Raw genomic sequence first — 13,913 nt, forward strand, 5'->3', positions numbered from 1 at the left:
GGGTACCGACGGTCACTTAGCAATACATTGGTTTAATCCACTCAAAACTTCCAGGTCCTTTGGGCAATGTATATCCCCCTTCCCATGAGGTCCTGGTGACCACAGTGCCCTGGACCCCTGGGCACCTAGATGAGGCCAATCACAGTACTTCACACCCTGGCCCAGTGACTGGTCAAGGGGTGGGCAAGTGACCCAAAGCAGAGCCAATGAGAATCTTCCCTGGGATTGCATGAACATAGACAGTGGAAGATACACGTAGTTCCCCGGCACATGGAATCTGTGGAGCCCTATGCCTCACTGCAAACAGTGGAATGCAGCCAAAGAGATTCTACGTCCCTTCCAGGCCTGAGCCCAAAAATGGCCTGGCAGCTTCCACTTTTGTGCTTTTGGAAACCCTGAGTTGCCATGGAGGAGGTCTAGACATCTCTGCTAGAGTGTAGACCAGGGGTCAGCAACTTTTTCTTAAAGGGCCAGACAGTAAATATTTTAGGCTTTGTAGGCCATATGGTCACGCCTACTCAAATGCCTCGTGATGTGACAGCAGCCCTAGGGAACAGGCGTGGCTGTATTCCAGCAGAACTCTGTTTACAAAGCAGGCATCTCAGGCTGTAGTTGGCCAGCCCTTCATGGAGAGACCACACAGAAGAGCCATATGGAGAGGAAGAGGCCCTGAGATTTCACGGCGAGACAGAAAGGCCCGCTAGTCCCAGAGTTCTGGGTGGTGGGGGGCTTCCCCGTGCATTGTAGGATATTTAGCAGCATCTCCGGGCTCCACTCATTAGCTGCCATGAGCCCCCTCCCCGCCAGCTGTGACAACCAAAACTGTCTCCAGATACTGCCAAATGTCCCTGGGAGGCAAAATCACCGCTGGTCGAAAAACACTGGGGTCAGGTGAAAAAATACGAAACTGGGGAACCAGCAGTCAACTTCCCCACCACGTGGAAGTCAAGGAGAGTCGAGAACAGGGTGCATTCGTGGACTTCCCTGGTGGTCCAGTGGCTAAGACTCCACGCTCCCAAATGTAGGGGGCCCGAGTTCGATCCCTGGTCAGGGAACTATATCCCACATGCCGCAACTAAGACCCAGTGCAGCCAAATAAATAAATAAATACTTTAAAATAAATAAATAAAACACAACAACAAGGTGCGGGCAGGGCCTATTCATGACTTTCACAGTCCCTAGGCACTTCTGCCTTTGTCAGTCCCTTGCTCCATAAAAAATATATTTTATATAAATATATATATTTTTTATGACTGCATTGATATAAAGATGAATATAATCCAGAATCATTAAACATTATTAGCATACCCATATTTTCTTATGATTTTAAAATAAATTAAGTTAAACTAATTACAATAAATTCAATTTATTAAAATTAAATACTGTGGGCGCTAAGCACTGTGCTTATAATGCTTAATGAATAATCAGCTTTGAGTGAGTGTAAAGATGAAGTCAGAGGACATTATTTAAGTCCTTGGAACCAGCCATGCCTAAAATTTGACCCATCCCTGGACTATCAGTTTCATGAGCCAAAAAAAATTCACTTTTTGGGATAAACAACAAAGGCCAACTGCACAGCACGTGGAACTATATTCAATATTCTGTGATAAACCATAATGAAAAACAATATATATAACTGAATCACTTTGCTGTACAGCAGAAATCAACACAATGTTGTACATCAACTATACTTCAATAAAATTTTAAAAATTTTTTAGTTCACTTTTTGGCCTAAGCTAGTTTGAGTTGAGTTTCTGTCACCTGCAACCAAGACTTATCCGGTCTCCCAGAGACAGAAGGTGGAAGCTGACCTTGAAGGTGAGTCCGTCTAAAGCAGACTTCCCACCCACTCCCACCGACCACAAACGCATCCCGCCTCTGGCACCCTTCTAGTTCTCTCTAAGCAGGACAGTTTTCAAGAAAAAGTTGCCCACACTTACACTTCTGGACAAAGTTGCTCACGTGCTTAATCTTCATCAGAGCAGGCTGACTGCATTCTTTAAAGAGAACAAAGAGGGCATCTAATATCCCTTCCCGGGAAAGAGGAGACATCTGCTGTTCAGTCATGAAGGGTGGTTTCCCCTAAAAACAGCAAACAGCAGATGGAGACACTGTCAATAATGAAAAGCTTTGATCAATAACATCCACGCAGAGTAAATTGCAAGCCACCAACTCGACTAACTGCTCACGACACACACTAACAACGTAATTCGGTGGCCTCGTTCTTTAAAGCAACATCCACTGACAGTCATTAAGTTATCACTCGGACATTCCATCACCGTGGGCTTCTTCCTCCAGCACCTCGGGAGAAAAACTTCACCAGCATGCCAAGAGTAAGAAAAGGTCCTTCTTTCTTAATGGTCTGAGGCTCGTGGGGACATCTACTCTGAACCCTGCTGGTCCTGTCAGATCTCCATGTCTCTGCACTAGGACACAAATGATTGCCTCTTCCTCCCTGTGTTCCCAGAGGTTTGCTGACATAACTTTGGTTTAATTCACTTGAACAATCTAGGGTCGTGTAAATGGAGTGACTGCGCTAAAGCTGAATTTATTCACGATCTCGAGCAACAGCTGCAAACTGGCAAACTGCATCTAGTCCACGGACATGTTTTGTTTGGCCTGTGGTATTTAAAATAATTTGAGTTATCTGCCAATATTGAAAAATCAGGAGATTTCACACCAAAAAAAAAAAAGGGGAGGGGAGGATTTCCGGCTTCTCGTGAGACCCTGGCAGATCTGGCAACAATGCCCCACATTCCTGCCTGGGGATGCTGAGTTGCAGCTGAGGAGCGCTGCCCCTCTGGGTAGCGGATGTGGTCTGCATTTCACTGCAGACCTGACTCGCAGCTCTTCCATCTGGCTCACTTGACTCCTTTACACTGCCTGGCCCCCAAAGACATGAGTTTGCACCCCTGGTCTAGAGCAATGAAACCCATGTGCCAAGCTGTGGACTGTGTGCAGGTCTCTCTGCAAAGCCGGCCACCAACAGTTCCTCTAACTCTGAAGGCACTTGCCACTGCACCCACCAAGAGTCAGAATCTATTTCCTCTCCCCGTGAATCTGTGCCATCGCCATGACTCACGTCAACCAACAGAACATGACATAAGGGATCATATGCCAGTTCAAGGTGGAACCCTTAAGAAGTCTGGCTTCTACTTTTGCTTTTTTGGGGAAGCCATCCACCAAGTCAAGAAGCTTGGGCTAGACCAGGGGTCAGCCAAATCTGGCCCACTGTGTGTTTTTATAAATAAAGCTTTATTGGAACACAGCCATACCTATTAATTTACACATCGTCTATGGCTGCTTCTGTGCTACAATGACAGAGTTGACTAGTTGCAGCAGAGACCGTAAGGCCCATGACATCTAAAATACTTATTATCCACAGAAAAAAATTACAAGCCCCAGGTTAGACTGACTGAATAATGAAAGACCTTTGGAGAAGAGAGGTCAGCAGAACCCTGAGGCTCCCCAGCCAGCAGCTGGCACCCAAATGTTCCAGTCCCAGCCAAGCTCCCAACTCAATACAGCCCCATGAGTGACCCCAGCAGAAGAACCACCTAGTTGAATGCAGCCAACCCACAGAATCATAAGACAAAATAAATCACTGTTGTTTTAAACTTTGTGAGTGGTTTGTTACACAGCACTGGATAACAGAAACAGATTGGCTACATCTGAATCACTTGGAGAACTGGAGCACTTAAAAAACAAAAAAAAACAGATTCTCAGGTTCCAACCCAACCTACTGAATTCCAATTTCCCAGTTTGTAGCTTAGAATATGTTTAGTAACAAGTCCTCCCTAGAGAGTCAGACCTCAGCCAGGTTTGTGAAGCACTGGGTCACAAAAGGTCACCCTTCTGTCACTTTAGAGCTCTGTCACTAACTGGGAAACTAAGATTCTCTGTTTCTTCTGTTCCTTAATGAGTTTAAGCAGCTGTTCCCAAATACAGTACTGAGTCTTAACAAAGTTTTCAAGTCTGCCATGAAATAAGAAAAGATGAACACCACATTATGACTGTTTTATAAAGCTACATGTATTCAAATTGTAAAATGGTCCTTTATTCTGCAACGATGTCCTTCCTCTCATGGTATTTCTTAAAATGTCTTTTCTTTATGAAATAAAGAAGATAATATGATTTTCTTTTTTCTCTGTGTTTTTTACATTCCTTACTTGGCAAAATAGAAAGTTGGCAAACCTAGGTCAACCCAGCAAATTTGTAAAATTTTGCTGGCTCGAAAATTTTAAAGTCTGCCAACCACTGACCTAGAGCTTGTGGGGAAGTTCTGTTAAGTAGAAACTGAGACCCCGTCTAAAGTACTTACCTAAATGGAAAACAAAACCACTACTCTCTATACAAACCTCATTAAAAGGGCGCTGGGATAGGGATAGAGTAGGATAATTAAATAGTTTAGAAATCCCACTAGGGGATTAAGGACAGAGAGGGAATTTTAAGGGAGTCTGGGAGACTGTTATAGCTAATGACCACTCAAGAAAAGAATCCAGTAACCTAGCAACAATCTATACTACCTTGAAGGAAGACCAGGTGCATTCAAGTACCAAGTACACTAAAGCCACAAGTCCTGATAGCTAAAACACGAGACAATAGTTATGGGCTCTGAATCTTTTTACACGAAGTCAGGAAGTTAATGGTCCTTGAAGAGGAGCATTTCTGCATGTATCCAAGACAGAAATATAGGTAAAAGGAGAAAGAAACTAGGTGAAAGGGGACATTATATTGAAACCTGAGATGAATTACCATATTTTAGTATATGTTACCACTCTCCTGCTAATACACATGACTTAAGTAGCACCATGACAGTCCCGGTTAGACCATATAGGGTCAAAGGAAGAACTAATGATATAAGCCTTGATGTCTGCCCAAAAATGAGAAAAAAGGTGGTCTTCCCCTCTCCCCACTTTTTCTTTGACTATAAAAACGTAGCCCCTCTTTGCTCTCGGGGCTGCATTCCCTTGTCGGCTGTTTGTATCTCTCACAAGCATCCTATGCTAAGAAACTCACTCTTTGCCTTTTCTGTGCTGAGACAAGAGAACCTGAGCTTCAGTTAAGTCCTGACACCAGGTGAATGGTTTCAATTAAAGGACAGTGGGTTCAAGTCCCCTCCTAAGTCAGGGATCGTGGGTTCAAGTCCAATCTGAGTTTTGGCTGTGTTCAAGTCCCATCCAAGAAGGAATGCAGTTTCAGCTGGAAGGGGGAAAAACAGTATCCTTACCTGTTTATATTAAGGCGAATGTTAGGGTTACGCTACACTTGCAAATAACAGCTTTCCTGGGAGCGGGGTGGAAATCATTAGTTTAAAAAAAAAGATGACTTAGGGGTTTATCCACAATCCTTGCTGTTAAAATGACATTTAAGTACAAGACACACTTAATAAACTCTGACATACTCTGGCGGTATTGCCCAGCAGTTACATACCCACAGACCAAAAACTGGGCATGGCTTTGCCATTTACAAGCTGTGTGATTCTGGGCAAGTCTTTGTCTCCCTCCACATCTGCACATGATAAGCCCTTAATAAATTCTGTCATAAGTTGAAAGTTTGGGAGTAAAACGATAAAGGGGTTAAAAAGTGGTAGCACTCAGTCAGCTGAGGTTAAAAATAGACTATTCATTAGTGAAAAATGGCTCATGACTTAAATGGTGATGGGGATGCTCCCACCTACACTTTCAATCTGTCCCCATTCTGACCTGTTTGAACATTCCCCAATACCAATATCTTGGGGAAAATGTCCTCAAGATCGTATTAGTGTTGAAACTAATATAACATTGTAAAATACTATTACATTTAAACCAGTATAGTTGGTTTAAATGTATTAGTATTACTATTAAATACTATTAAATTGAATAGTATTACTATTAACTTACTACTAAATAGTATTACTATTTATCATCATACAGGTATCATACAAAAATGCCTTCTTAAATATAACTACTGCTATGTGAACATAAATTTATTATTACTGGGCTTCCCTGGTGGCACAGTGGTTAGGAATCCACCTGCCAATGCAGGGGACACGGATTCAAGCCCTGGTCCAGGAAGATCCCACATGCCGTGGAGCAGTTAAGCCTGTGCACCACAACTACTGAGCCTGAGCTCTAGAGCACGTGAGCCACAACTACTGAGTCCGCGCGCCTAGAGCCCGTGCTCCGCAACAAGAGAAGCCAATGTAGTGAGAAGCCCGCACACCGCCACGAAGAGTAGCCCCCGCTCTACACAACTAGAGAAAAGCCCACGCGCAGCAATGAAGACCCAACACAGCCAAAAATTAAATAAATTTTTTTTAAAAAGCCTATGAGAGCATGTATTAATTGGAAAGAAAAAGATCAGGAAAGACTGCTAAAAAAAAATTTATTATTACTGTCACTAATACTATTTCTACACTTATTATTAATAATAGTTACCATTTATAAAAGGCTTACCGAGAGCTGGGCAAGAAACTAAGTACTTTACATGGATTATCTCATTTAATCCTCACAACTCTGTAAATTAGGTGTTATAACCTCTATTATAGAGAATGGAAAATGGATTCAGAGAAGGCAACTGACTCGCCCAAGGTAACACAGCTAACAAGTACTGGGGCCTGGGTTCAAACCTAAATCTTCACCACTATCTGTATTGTCCCTTTGACTTACAAATACGTAAGTCAAACAAGGATTTCTACATCAACGGTGTTCCACCTACATCAGAAACAAAAGAATTAGAAATCTACATGGAAAAAAAATCTGACATTAAGTTTTAATCCTTTGGGGTGATGGAAATGTTCTGTATCTTGAGAGGAAAGGGGGTTTCACAGGTGTGGTATTTATCAAAACTGTTTTTTTTTTTTTAATCTAAACTATAAACATCCCTTGAATGAAAAGGATTTCTGTATTTCTATAGGATTACAAGTATAGAAAATTCGGTCAAAAGAGTGTCTTTGTTCAATTACTTTTCTTTAATAAAAGGACAAACTTTAGTACTGAAGTCATAAAAAAGGTCTTCCTTCCAGGGCAAGTTGAGCCACCCACTCCTGTCTGAACAACGGCTCCTTTCCAAAACTATCAGCACATATGAAACACCAAAGGGGATTTTCTCCTGGATTAGCCTCAGTCCTATAACAAAAGCAAAGGTAACAAAGAGGTTCCAAGGAAACACACAGAGGTGAGCAAAGTTGGCAAGCCAGTCTCTTACCTGGAAGAAAAGATTCAACCTGGAGGCCCGGCTGGCAATGGATTCCGCAGCACCAGCGTCCGGCAGATTCCGTGCTCCATACTTGAACTTCAACATCTCCTCACTGGTGATGAAGGAAGATGGGTTAATTGTGTTCTGCAGATTTGAGCAGGAAGGGCTTGAGATCCCGAGCTCCCTCAGGATATCAGGAAAGGGAGGTGAAAATCAGCCACCACTGGGTCTTGGGATGCTCAGTCTGATGACGGAGATTAAAAATCAGATTTTTATTCAGTGTAACAGGAGTAACACTTATCTGACATACTCTCTTAAAAGTCTGTTTATCTGCCCTCCTTAGAATGTAAGCTCCACCAGGGCAGGGACTTTTATCTTCATATAGTGGGGAAACATATAGCCCAGCACATAAATACTAATAGCTACTGAATAAATCGCTGAAAATAAACAAATTACATAATACAGGTATGTTGAAAGGTTTCAAGCGCCATGGGGTTCAAAAAAAAAAAAAAAGAAAGAAAAAGAGCAAGATGGGGGAATTGGGGCATGGCAGTGTGTGTGTAACAGTGGCGTCAGAGTAACGTCACTGAGAAGGTGACATCTGAACCAAAACCTGAAGGGCGTTAAAGCAGCAAGCCTTGCTGATAACTGGGGAAAGAAAAGTATCCCAGGCAGAGGGCACAGTCAGAGTTAAGGTTCTGAGGCAGGACCTAGGTAGGCTTCTCTAACAATAGCTGGGCTGGAACAGGGTGAAAGAGGCAGGAAGTAAGAGTGATGGATGGGTACGAAGAGTATGAAGACACTAAAACAAATTAAGGTCACACAGATTCTAAGGCGCTACCAGCCCCCACTAGTAATGCTGACAGGAGGCAGGGCAGAATAAACACAGGATCCCACCAAGCTTGAGAAAGGAACAATTCCTCTGGCCGCAGCATCGCCTGGGCGACCCCTCGGCCCTGGTGGAAGTGGGCCAGTGCACCGCCAGCCTAGGAAGACCCTCCCGACCCCCGGAAGCCCTAGGGGTGGAACCGCCGCCCTCCCGGCTCCGAGAGGCAAAGCCGGGATTGGTGTGGGTGGAGGAGGCCCTTCCCCAGGTCTTGCAGGATGGGGTGGAGGGGAAATTGGGCGTAGGGGAACCACACTCACGCGCAGCCGACCCCGCCAGTCAGCGCTCCGCTCCGCCCCGGGCGTCCCGCCGCAGCATTTGAACCCGTGGAACGGCGCGGGCGGGGCCCAGATACGTCTGGACCAATCAGCGTTCCCGCTCCTATGATGGACAGTTGTATCTCAACCAGGCCCTGCCCAAGTTCTTAAAGGGACAGAGGAAGTGAAAGAGATAGCCAATCAAATTGTTTCTTCCTTTGACTCATGGCCAATGGGAAACGGGGAGGGCAAACCCGGCAGGGCAGGTCTTGGAAGTTTGAAATTGGCGGTTAAGCACAAGGATGCAATTTTGACTGCGCGCCTATTTGTGTCTGGGATCTCTGGGGATCTCTGGGATCCCGGGGCCGTGTCCCCTGCTCGCTCCCAGGCCACCTGCGAGGAGGAAGACAGCTAGGCCGCTCTGCCTGGTAGTCTTGTTCCTCAATCCTGCCTAAGGTCGAAGTACTTGTTACTTTGGTAAACCAGCTGGTTCTCTGCTATAGGGTACAGCTGAGGCAGCAAATGTTTTGAGTTTGAAATTCCATCTGCCTCGATGACTGATTGTCCTGCAACAAATAGGTGAAGGTTTTGAGACTGTCTGATAGGACATTTTAAAATAAAGACAAGAACTTAGTCAATTCACTGAAGAGGAAATCCAAAAGGCCAACAAATATACGAAAGTATACTCCACGTCATTCTTAATCAGGAAATGAGAAAACTAAAACCACAATGAGATACAACAACATGCACCCAGATTGGGGCGGGGGATGGGGGAGGAGGTCTGACAGTGTTTGCAAAGATATGGAGCTACAGGCATTCATACATAGCCGATGGGAGTATAAATCAGTACAGTCTCTTTGAAAAAGAGTTTGCCACTATTTGGTAAAGTTGATGATATGTACATTCTATGACTCACTCCTGGGTATATACCTTAGAGAAACTCCTAATTGTGTACACCAGAAGATATGTACAAGAATGTACAAATAGTACCGTACAACATCATGGCAAAAAACAAAGAAAAACTGGAAGCAACCCAAATATCCATCAGCAATAGAAAGGATAATTTTTTATATTGCAGTGTTTTCATACAGCAATGAAAAGGAACAAATTTCAGCTGAACACAATGACATAATGACTTTCAAAACAACGCTGAGTGAAGGAAGCAAAACAATAAAGTATGTCTTTTTATTGGAGTAGAGTTGATTTACAATGTTGTGTTAGTTTCAGGTGTAAAGCAAAGTGATTCAGATACATATATATGTGTGTATACATATATATACACACACACATATATTCTTTTTCAGATTCTTTTCCCTTTTAGGTTATTAAGGTATGTTTTCATTCATATAAATTTCAAAAGCGGGAAAACAAAATAAAATATTTAGAGAAGGATGTATATACAGGTGATAAAACCATAAAGAAAGCAAAAGTCCAGAGAGTGGTTACCTAGGGTTAGGATGGTGACCTTTCAGGAGTCATGTTGCTACTATGATCTAGTTCTCAGCCTAGCTAGTAATAATATGGATTTTTGTTTCACAATTTGTAAATTGTGTGTATAGATGTTCTATTTATGTATATTTCTAAAATTTGAAAGGGAGGCAGTCCTTTCTGTACATTTCCAATCCCTACACTAGATAGAACTGGAAACGTGTTATCGCATGCAGGCACACACACGCATGCACACATCAGTATAAAACCAAAGCTACAGACTTGCTTAATACACTTTTTTCCCCCCCAAACATAATCCTGGGATAATAATGATAGCTACTATTTAGCAAACCCCTTTCCCCCTTTTTTTAATCAAGCACATCTCATTTAATCTTAACTATAACCCTGAGAGGGAGGAACTATAATCCACATTTTACAGATGGGGAAACTGAGGCTGAGAGATATGGAGTGACTAATCTTCAGTTGTTCAGCTCTAGGTGGTGAAGCTGGATTTGGAACTTCTGGACTGTCTGACTCCAAATCCTTTCCTCTATACAAAACCTGCTTCTCAGCAGATGTTAGAAATCCTCCCAGCCTCTGCTTTTGTCATGTTGCAAGGGCTGACCCAGTCCAGAAAAATATATGAAAATAACAAATACTTCTAATGACATGAGAGAGTTAACCAAAGTTTGGGGATGGCAAGGTGAAGAGAGAGGTAAAGTAGGTCACAGACGCTGTTAACTTGATATAAAAAAATCTCAGAAAGGTGAGAATGTGGATCTAGTCAATGCCTCTGCTGATTTTTCTAATCCAGCCAAACCTGTTAGTTTCCAGGTGTCAGAAATAGAAGTCTTTACCAGAATCTTGGGACTTGTTCATCCTAAATTAGAATACAATGTTAACAGCACCATTTTGCATTTCCCTGAATCCTGCCTACTAATTTCCTATTAGAACAATCGCTGGCCTCTGCAAATCCTTTGTGAAACAGAACAAGGGAAAAACAATAAATAAAATGAATAAGGAAACATAAAGCAAAAACCACATTAACCCCAATTTTCTTTCAGAAGTAGTAACTGCACAGTAAGCATATGAAGAAAGAGCATTAGGAGGGACCAACGGCGGTGTGCCAATACTAAAAGGATAAGACACTGCCAAAGAGAATAACCGTCGTTAAAGCTAGGCCGACAGGGCTTCCCTGGTGGCGCAGTGGTTGAGAGTCCGTCTGTCAAGGCAGGGGACGCGGGTTCGTGCCGCGGTCCGCGAAGATCCCACATGCCGTGGGAGCAGCTGGGTCCGGGAGCCATGGCCGCGGAGCCTGCGCGTCCGGAGCCTGTGCTCCGCAACGGAAGAGGCCACAACAATGAGTAGGCCCGCGGACCCCAAAAAACAAACAAACAAAAAAAAAACTACACTGACAGGAAAGCTGAGACTGTCTCTTTGTTCTTGCGCAGAATGAAACAATTACCACTTTTATGCAGAACAGGAATCCATGATGATTATTGTGATGGAGACTCTGGAAGAACATCATCACCACTGAGTCATAGTGAAGGACTTCATGATGTTCTTACATTCAATTATTCATTTATTTTATTAAAAAAAGTTTTTTTATTGTGCCAAGCACTGGGGGTACCAAAAGGAAAAAGATACCCTCCTTGTCAGTCTTTGAAAAGCCCATTATAGTCGGGAGATGGAGCTGTAGGCAAAAGATGGTGAAACTTTGTGATAATCTCCTGTAACAATGGAGACTCCAGAGGGCCCTGGCAACAAGGGAGGGGTGGCAGGTGGTATGTCACAGCACATTCCCAAAACACGAAGAAAACAGAAATGTGATTGCCCTCAGAGCATTCAACTGGGCCGTAACACAAGCAGAGATGCTCCAAGGCACCTTAAAGAGGTAAGAGGAATGACTGCAAGACTCGAACGAGACTTAGTGGAACATTAAGTATTGTACAAACCATGCCCCCGAAGGACAGGAAAAGTAAGAAGCTAACCCCATTCTAGATATAAAGAGACAAAGCTATTCTGGTCCCAGCTATGTATGAATGTCCCTCAAGATATTTTGGCTGTGGGTAACTTCTAGGGAATGCTTCTAGAAAGCACCGTCAGCTGAGTCCTTTTTTTTTTTTTTTTTTTAAGCTGAGTCCTTTTAAGAGCAAGCCATATCCCAGGTATTACCTGTTTTCCCCACCACTGGCATGAGAGACACTTTCAGGTCACATACAAATGTCATTTATTTTTAAAATTATACATGTTACTGTGTGTTAGGAAAAAGTATAGCTAGCAAATAGTGGCAAACTCTTTTTCAAAGAGACTGTACTGATTTATACTCCCAGGTATAAACCAGGTGTTGTAGGATGTTAGAAGTATCTTGGCTTCCACCCAGTAGATGCCCTACCCACTAGCATATGCTCCCAGTGGTGGCAACCAAAAATATCTCCAGACATTGCCAAATGTCTCCTGGATGGCAAAATTGCCCAGAATTGAGAACCACCTGTTATAACTGTACGATGTGAAAATTTCCAATGAATACATTAAATATACTTTATTTCAACCAGCAGAGCTCCCAAACAAGTCAAAATACATTTTAAATGTTTTGAAATTTTTAACTGTTAGAACTTTCATTGACACCATCATTTTCCAAATGTTTTCTCCAAGTTGGAATGAGTTCCCATCTATGTTTTTTTTTTCCTTCTTTGACCTTAGACAAAGCATCTAACAAGGAAGAATAAGTTTGCAAACAAACATTTACTGAGTGCCTACTGTTTGTGGTACTCTTTTAGGTGTTGGGGAGACAACAGTAGATAAACTACAAAGTCCTTGACCTTGGGGAGTTCGTATTCTAGTGGGCAGAGACAGAAAATCGGCAAGATGTGCTATGGGGAAAAATGATCCAGAAGAGGGGCCCACAGAGTGCAGGGGAGGGGTTGCAATCTTAAAGTGCTCGCAAAGAACTTCATTGAGAGGGTAACATTCAAATAAAGACTCCAAATTTGGGACAAATCCATGCAAACAACTGGGGTAAGAGCACTGCATGCAGCAGGGTCAGCAAAGACAAGGCCCTGAAGTAGGATGGAGCCTGAAGCATTGGAGAAACAGTAAGGAGGCCAGTGTATGAGTTTCTTGTTGCTGTTGTAACAAGTGACCACAAACGTAGTGGCTTAAAACAACACAGGTTTGTCCTCTTACGGTTCTGGAGGTCAGGAAAACCACAAAGGTCTCACTGTACTAAGATCGAGGTGCTGGCAGGGGTGGCTCTTTCTGGAGGCTCCAGGGGAGAGTCCTTGCTGGTGCCTTTTTCAGCTTTTTGATCCATGGCTCTTTTCTCCATCTTTAAAGCCAGCAATGTAGCAACAGATGTAGCACCTTCTGGGATCTTCTGCTCTCTCTCTCACTCTCTCTCTCTCTCCTCTCCCCTTTATTTGTTACCTTTCCTTCTGTCTCTGACCCTCTTGCTTCCCTCATAGGGATGCTTGTACTTACATTGGGCCCGCCTGGATATCCTCTCCAACTCAAAATCCTTAATTTAATGACTTCTGCAAAGTCCCTTTGGCCAAGTAAGGTAACATCCACAATTGGTGAGGATTAGGAAGTGGACATCTTTGGAGGCTACGACTGGGCCTACCACAACCCGTAAGGTTGAAGAATTCATGCAGGCAAGGAGAGTAGCAGATGAGGTCAAAGATGCTCTTTTTAATGACTACAAGCCTATTCATTAAAAAGAACTCTCTTTGCAACTTCATTCTTTAAAACTAACTGGGTTGGCTTTTTCCACAATGAATAATATTGGGTTGCACTTTTCTACTCCTTCTGCTCTCAAAGCACCTCTATAATGTTCTCTTTATTTCTCAACTTCTATTAAAGTTAAAACACCTGGGGAGACTGCAATATAGATTATTTCAGCTCTCCATGTGTGGGTGCTGAAGGAGGCCTTCCAACCCTGAAGAGCAAACCCAGCTGGGAGGACTTTGGGAAGAAAAGAAACACAAAACATGGGATGGGTAGATCCTTTTCTACCCGTGTATTCTGTTGTTCATTAGCATCAGTTTTCAGAAAAGCCCAAGATCTCTATTCGGGGGCTTGTATCTATTGAGGAAGACACTGTCCGGCTTTGCATAGCTTTTTTTTTTCCATGGTAAAATACACATGAAACTTACCATCTTAAC

General features: G+C 43.1%; 1 protein-coding gene across 8 annotated transcripts in view; it reads right to left on the bottom strand.

The window, feature by feature from the left end:
• Positions 1 to 8,386, bottom strand: part of CIT (citron rho-interacting serine/threonine kinase) — a 173,994-nt gene extending 165,608 nt beyond the window's left edge. For 5 of the 8 annotated variants that reach the window (XM_032654115.1, XM_032654111.1, XM_032654109.1 and 2 more), the window contains exons 1-3: positions 8,326 to 8,386; positions 7,189 to 7,291; positions 1,941 to 2,082 (exon numbers count right to left, since the gene is read on the bottom strand). In XM_032654115.1, the coding sequence (XP_032510006.1) occupies positions 1,941 to 2,082; positions 7,189 to 7,284 (238 nt within the window). In that variant the 5' untranslated portion in view covers positions 7,285 to 7,291; positions 8,326 to 8,386. The remainder of the gene's footprint in view (positions 1 to 1,940; positions 2,083 to 7,188; positions 7,292 to 8,325) is intronic. The other 3 variants (XM_032654114.1, XM_032654113.1, XM_032654110.1) reach the window with 1 other exon arrangement.
• Positions 8,387 to 13,913: the final 5,527 nt, after the last annotated feature.

This window comes from Phocoena sinus, chromosome 14 (genome assembly GCF_008692025.1).
Source record: "Phocoena sinus isolate mPhoSin1 chromosome 14, mPhoSin1.pri, whole genome shotgun sequence".
Classification (NCBI taxonomy): Eukaryota; Metazoa; Chordata; class Mammalia; order Artiodactyla; family Phocoenidae; genus Phocoena; species Phocoena sinus.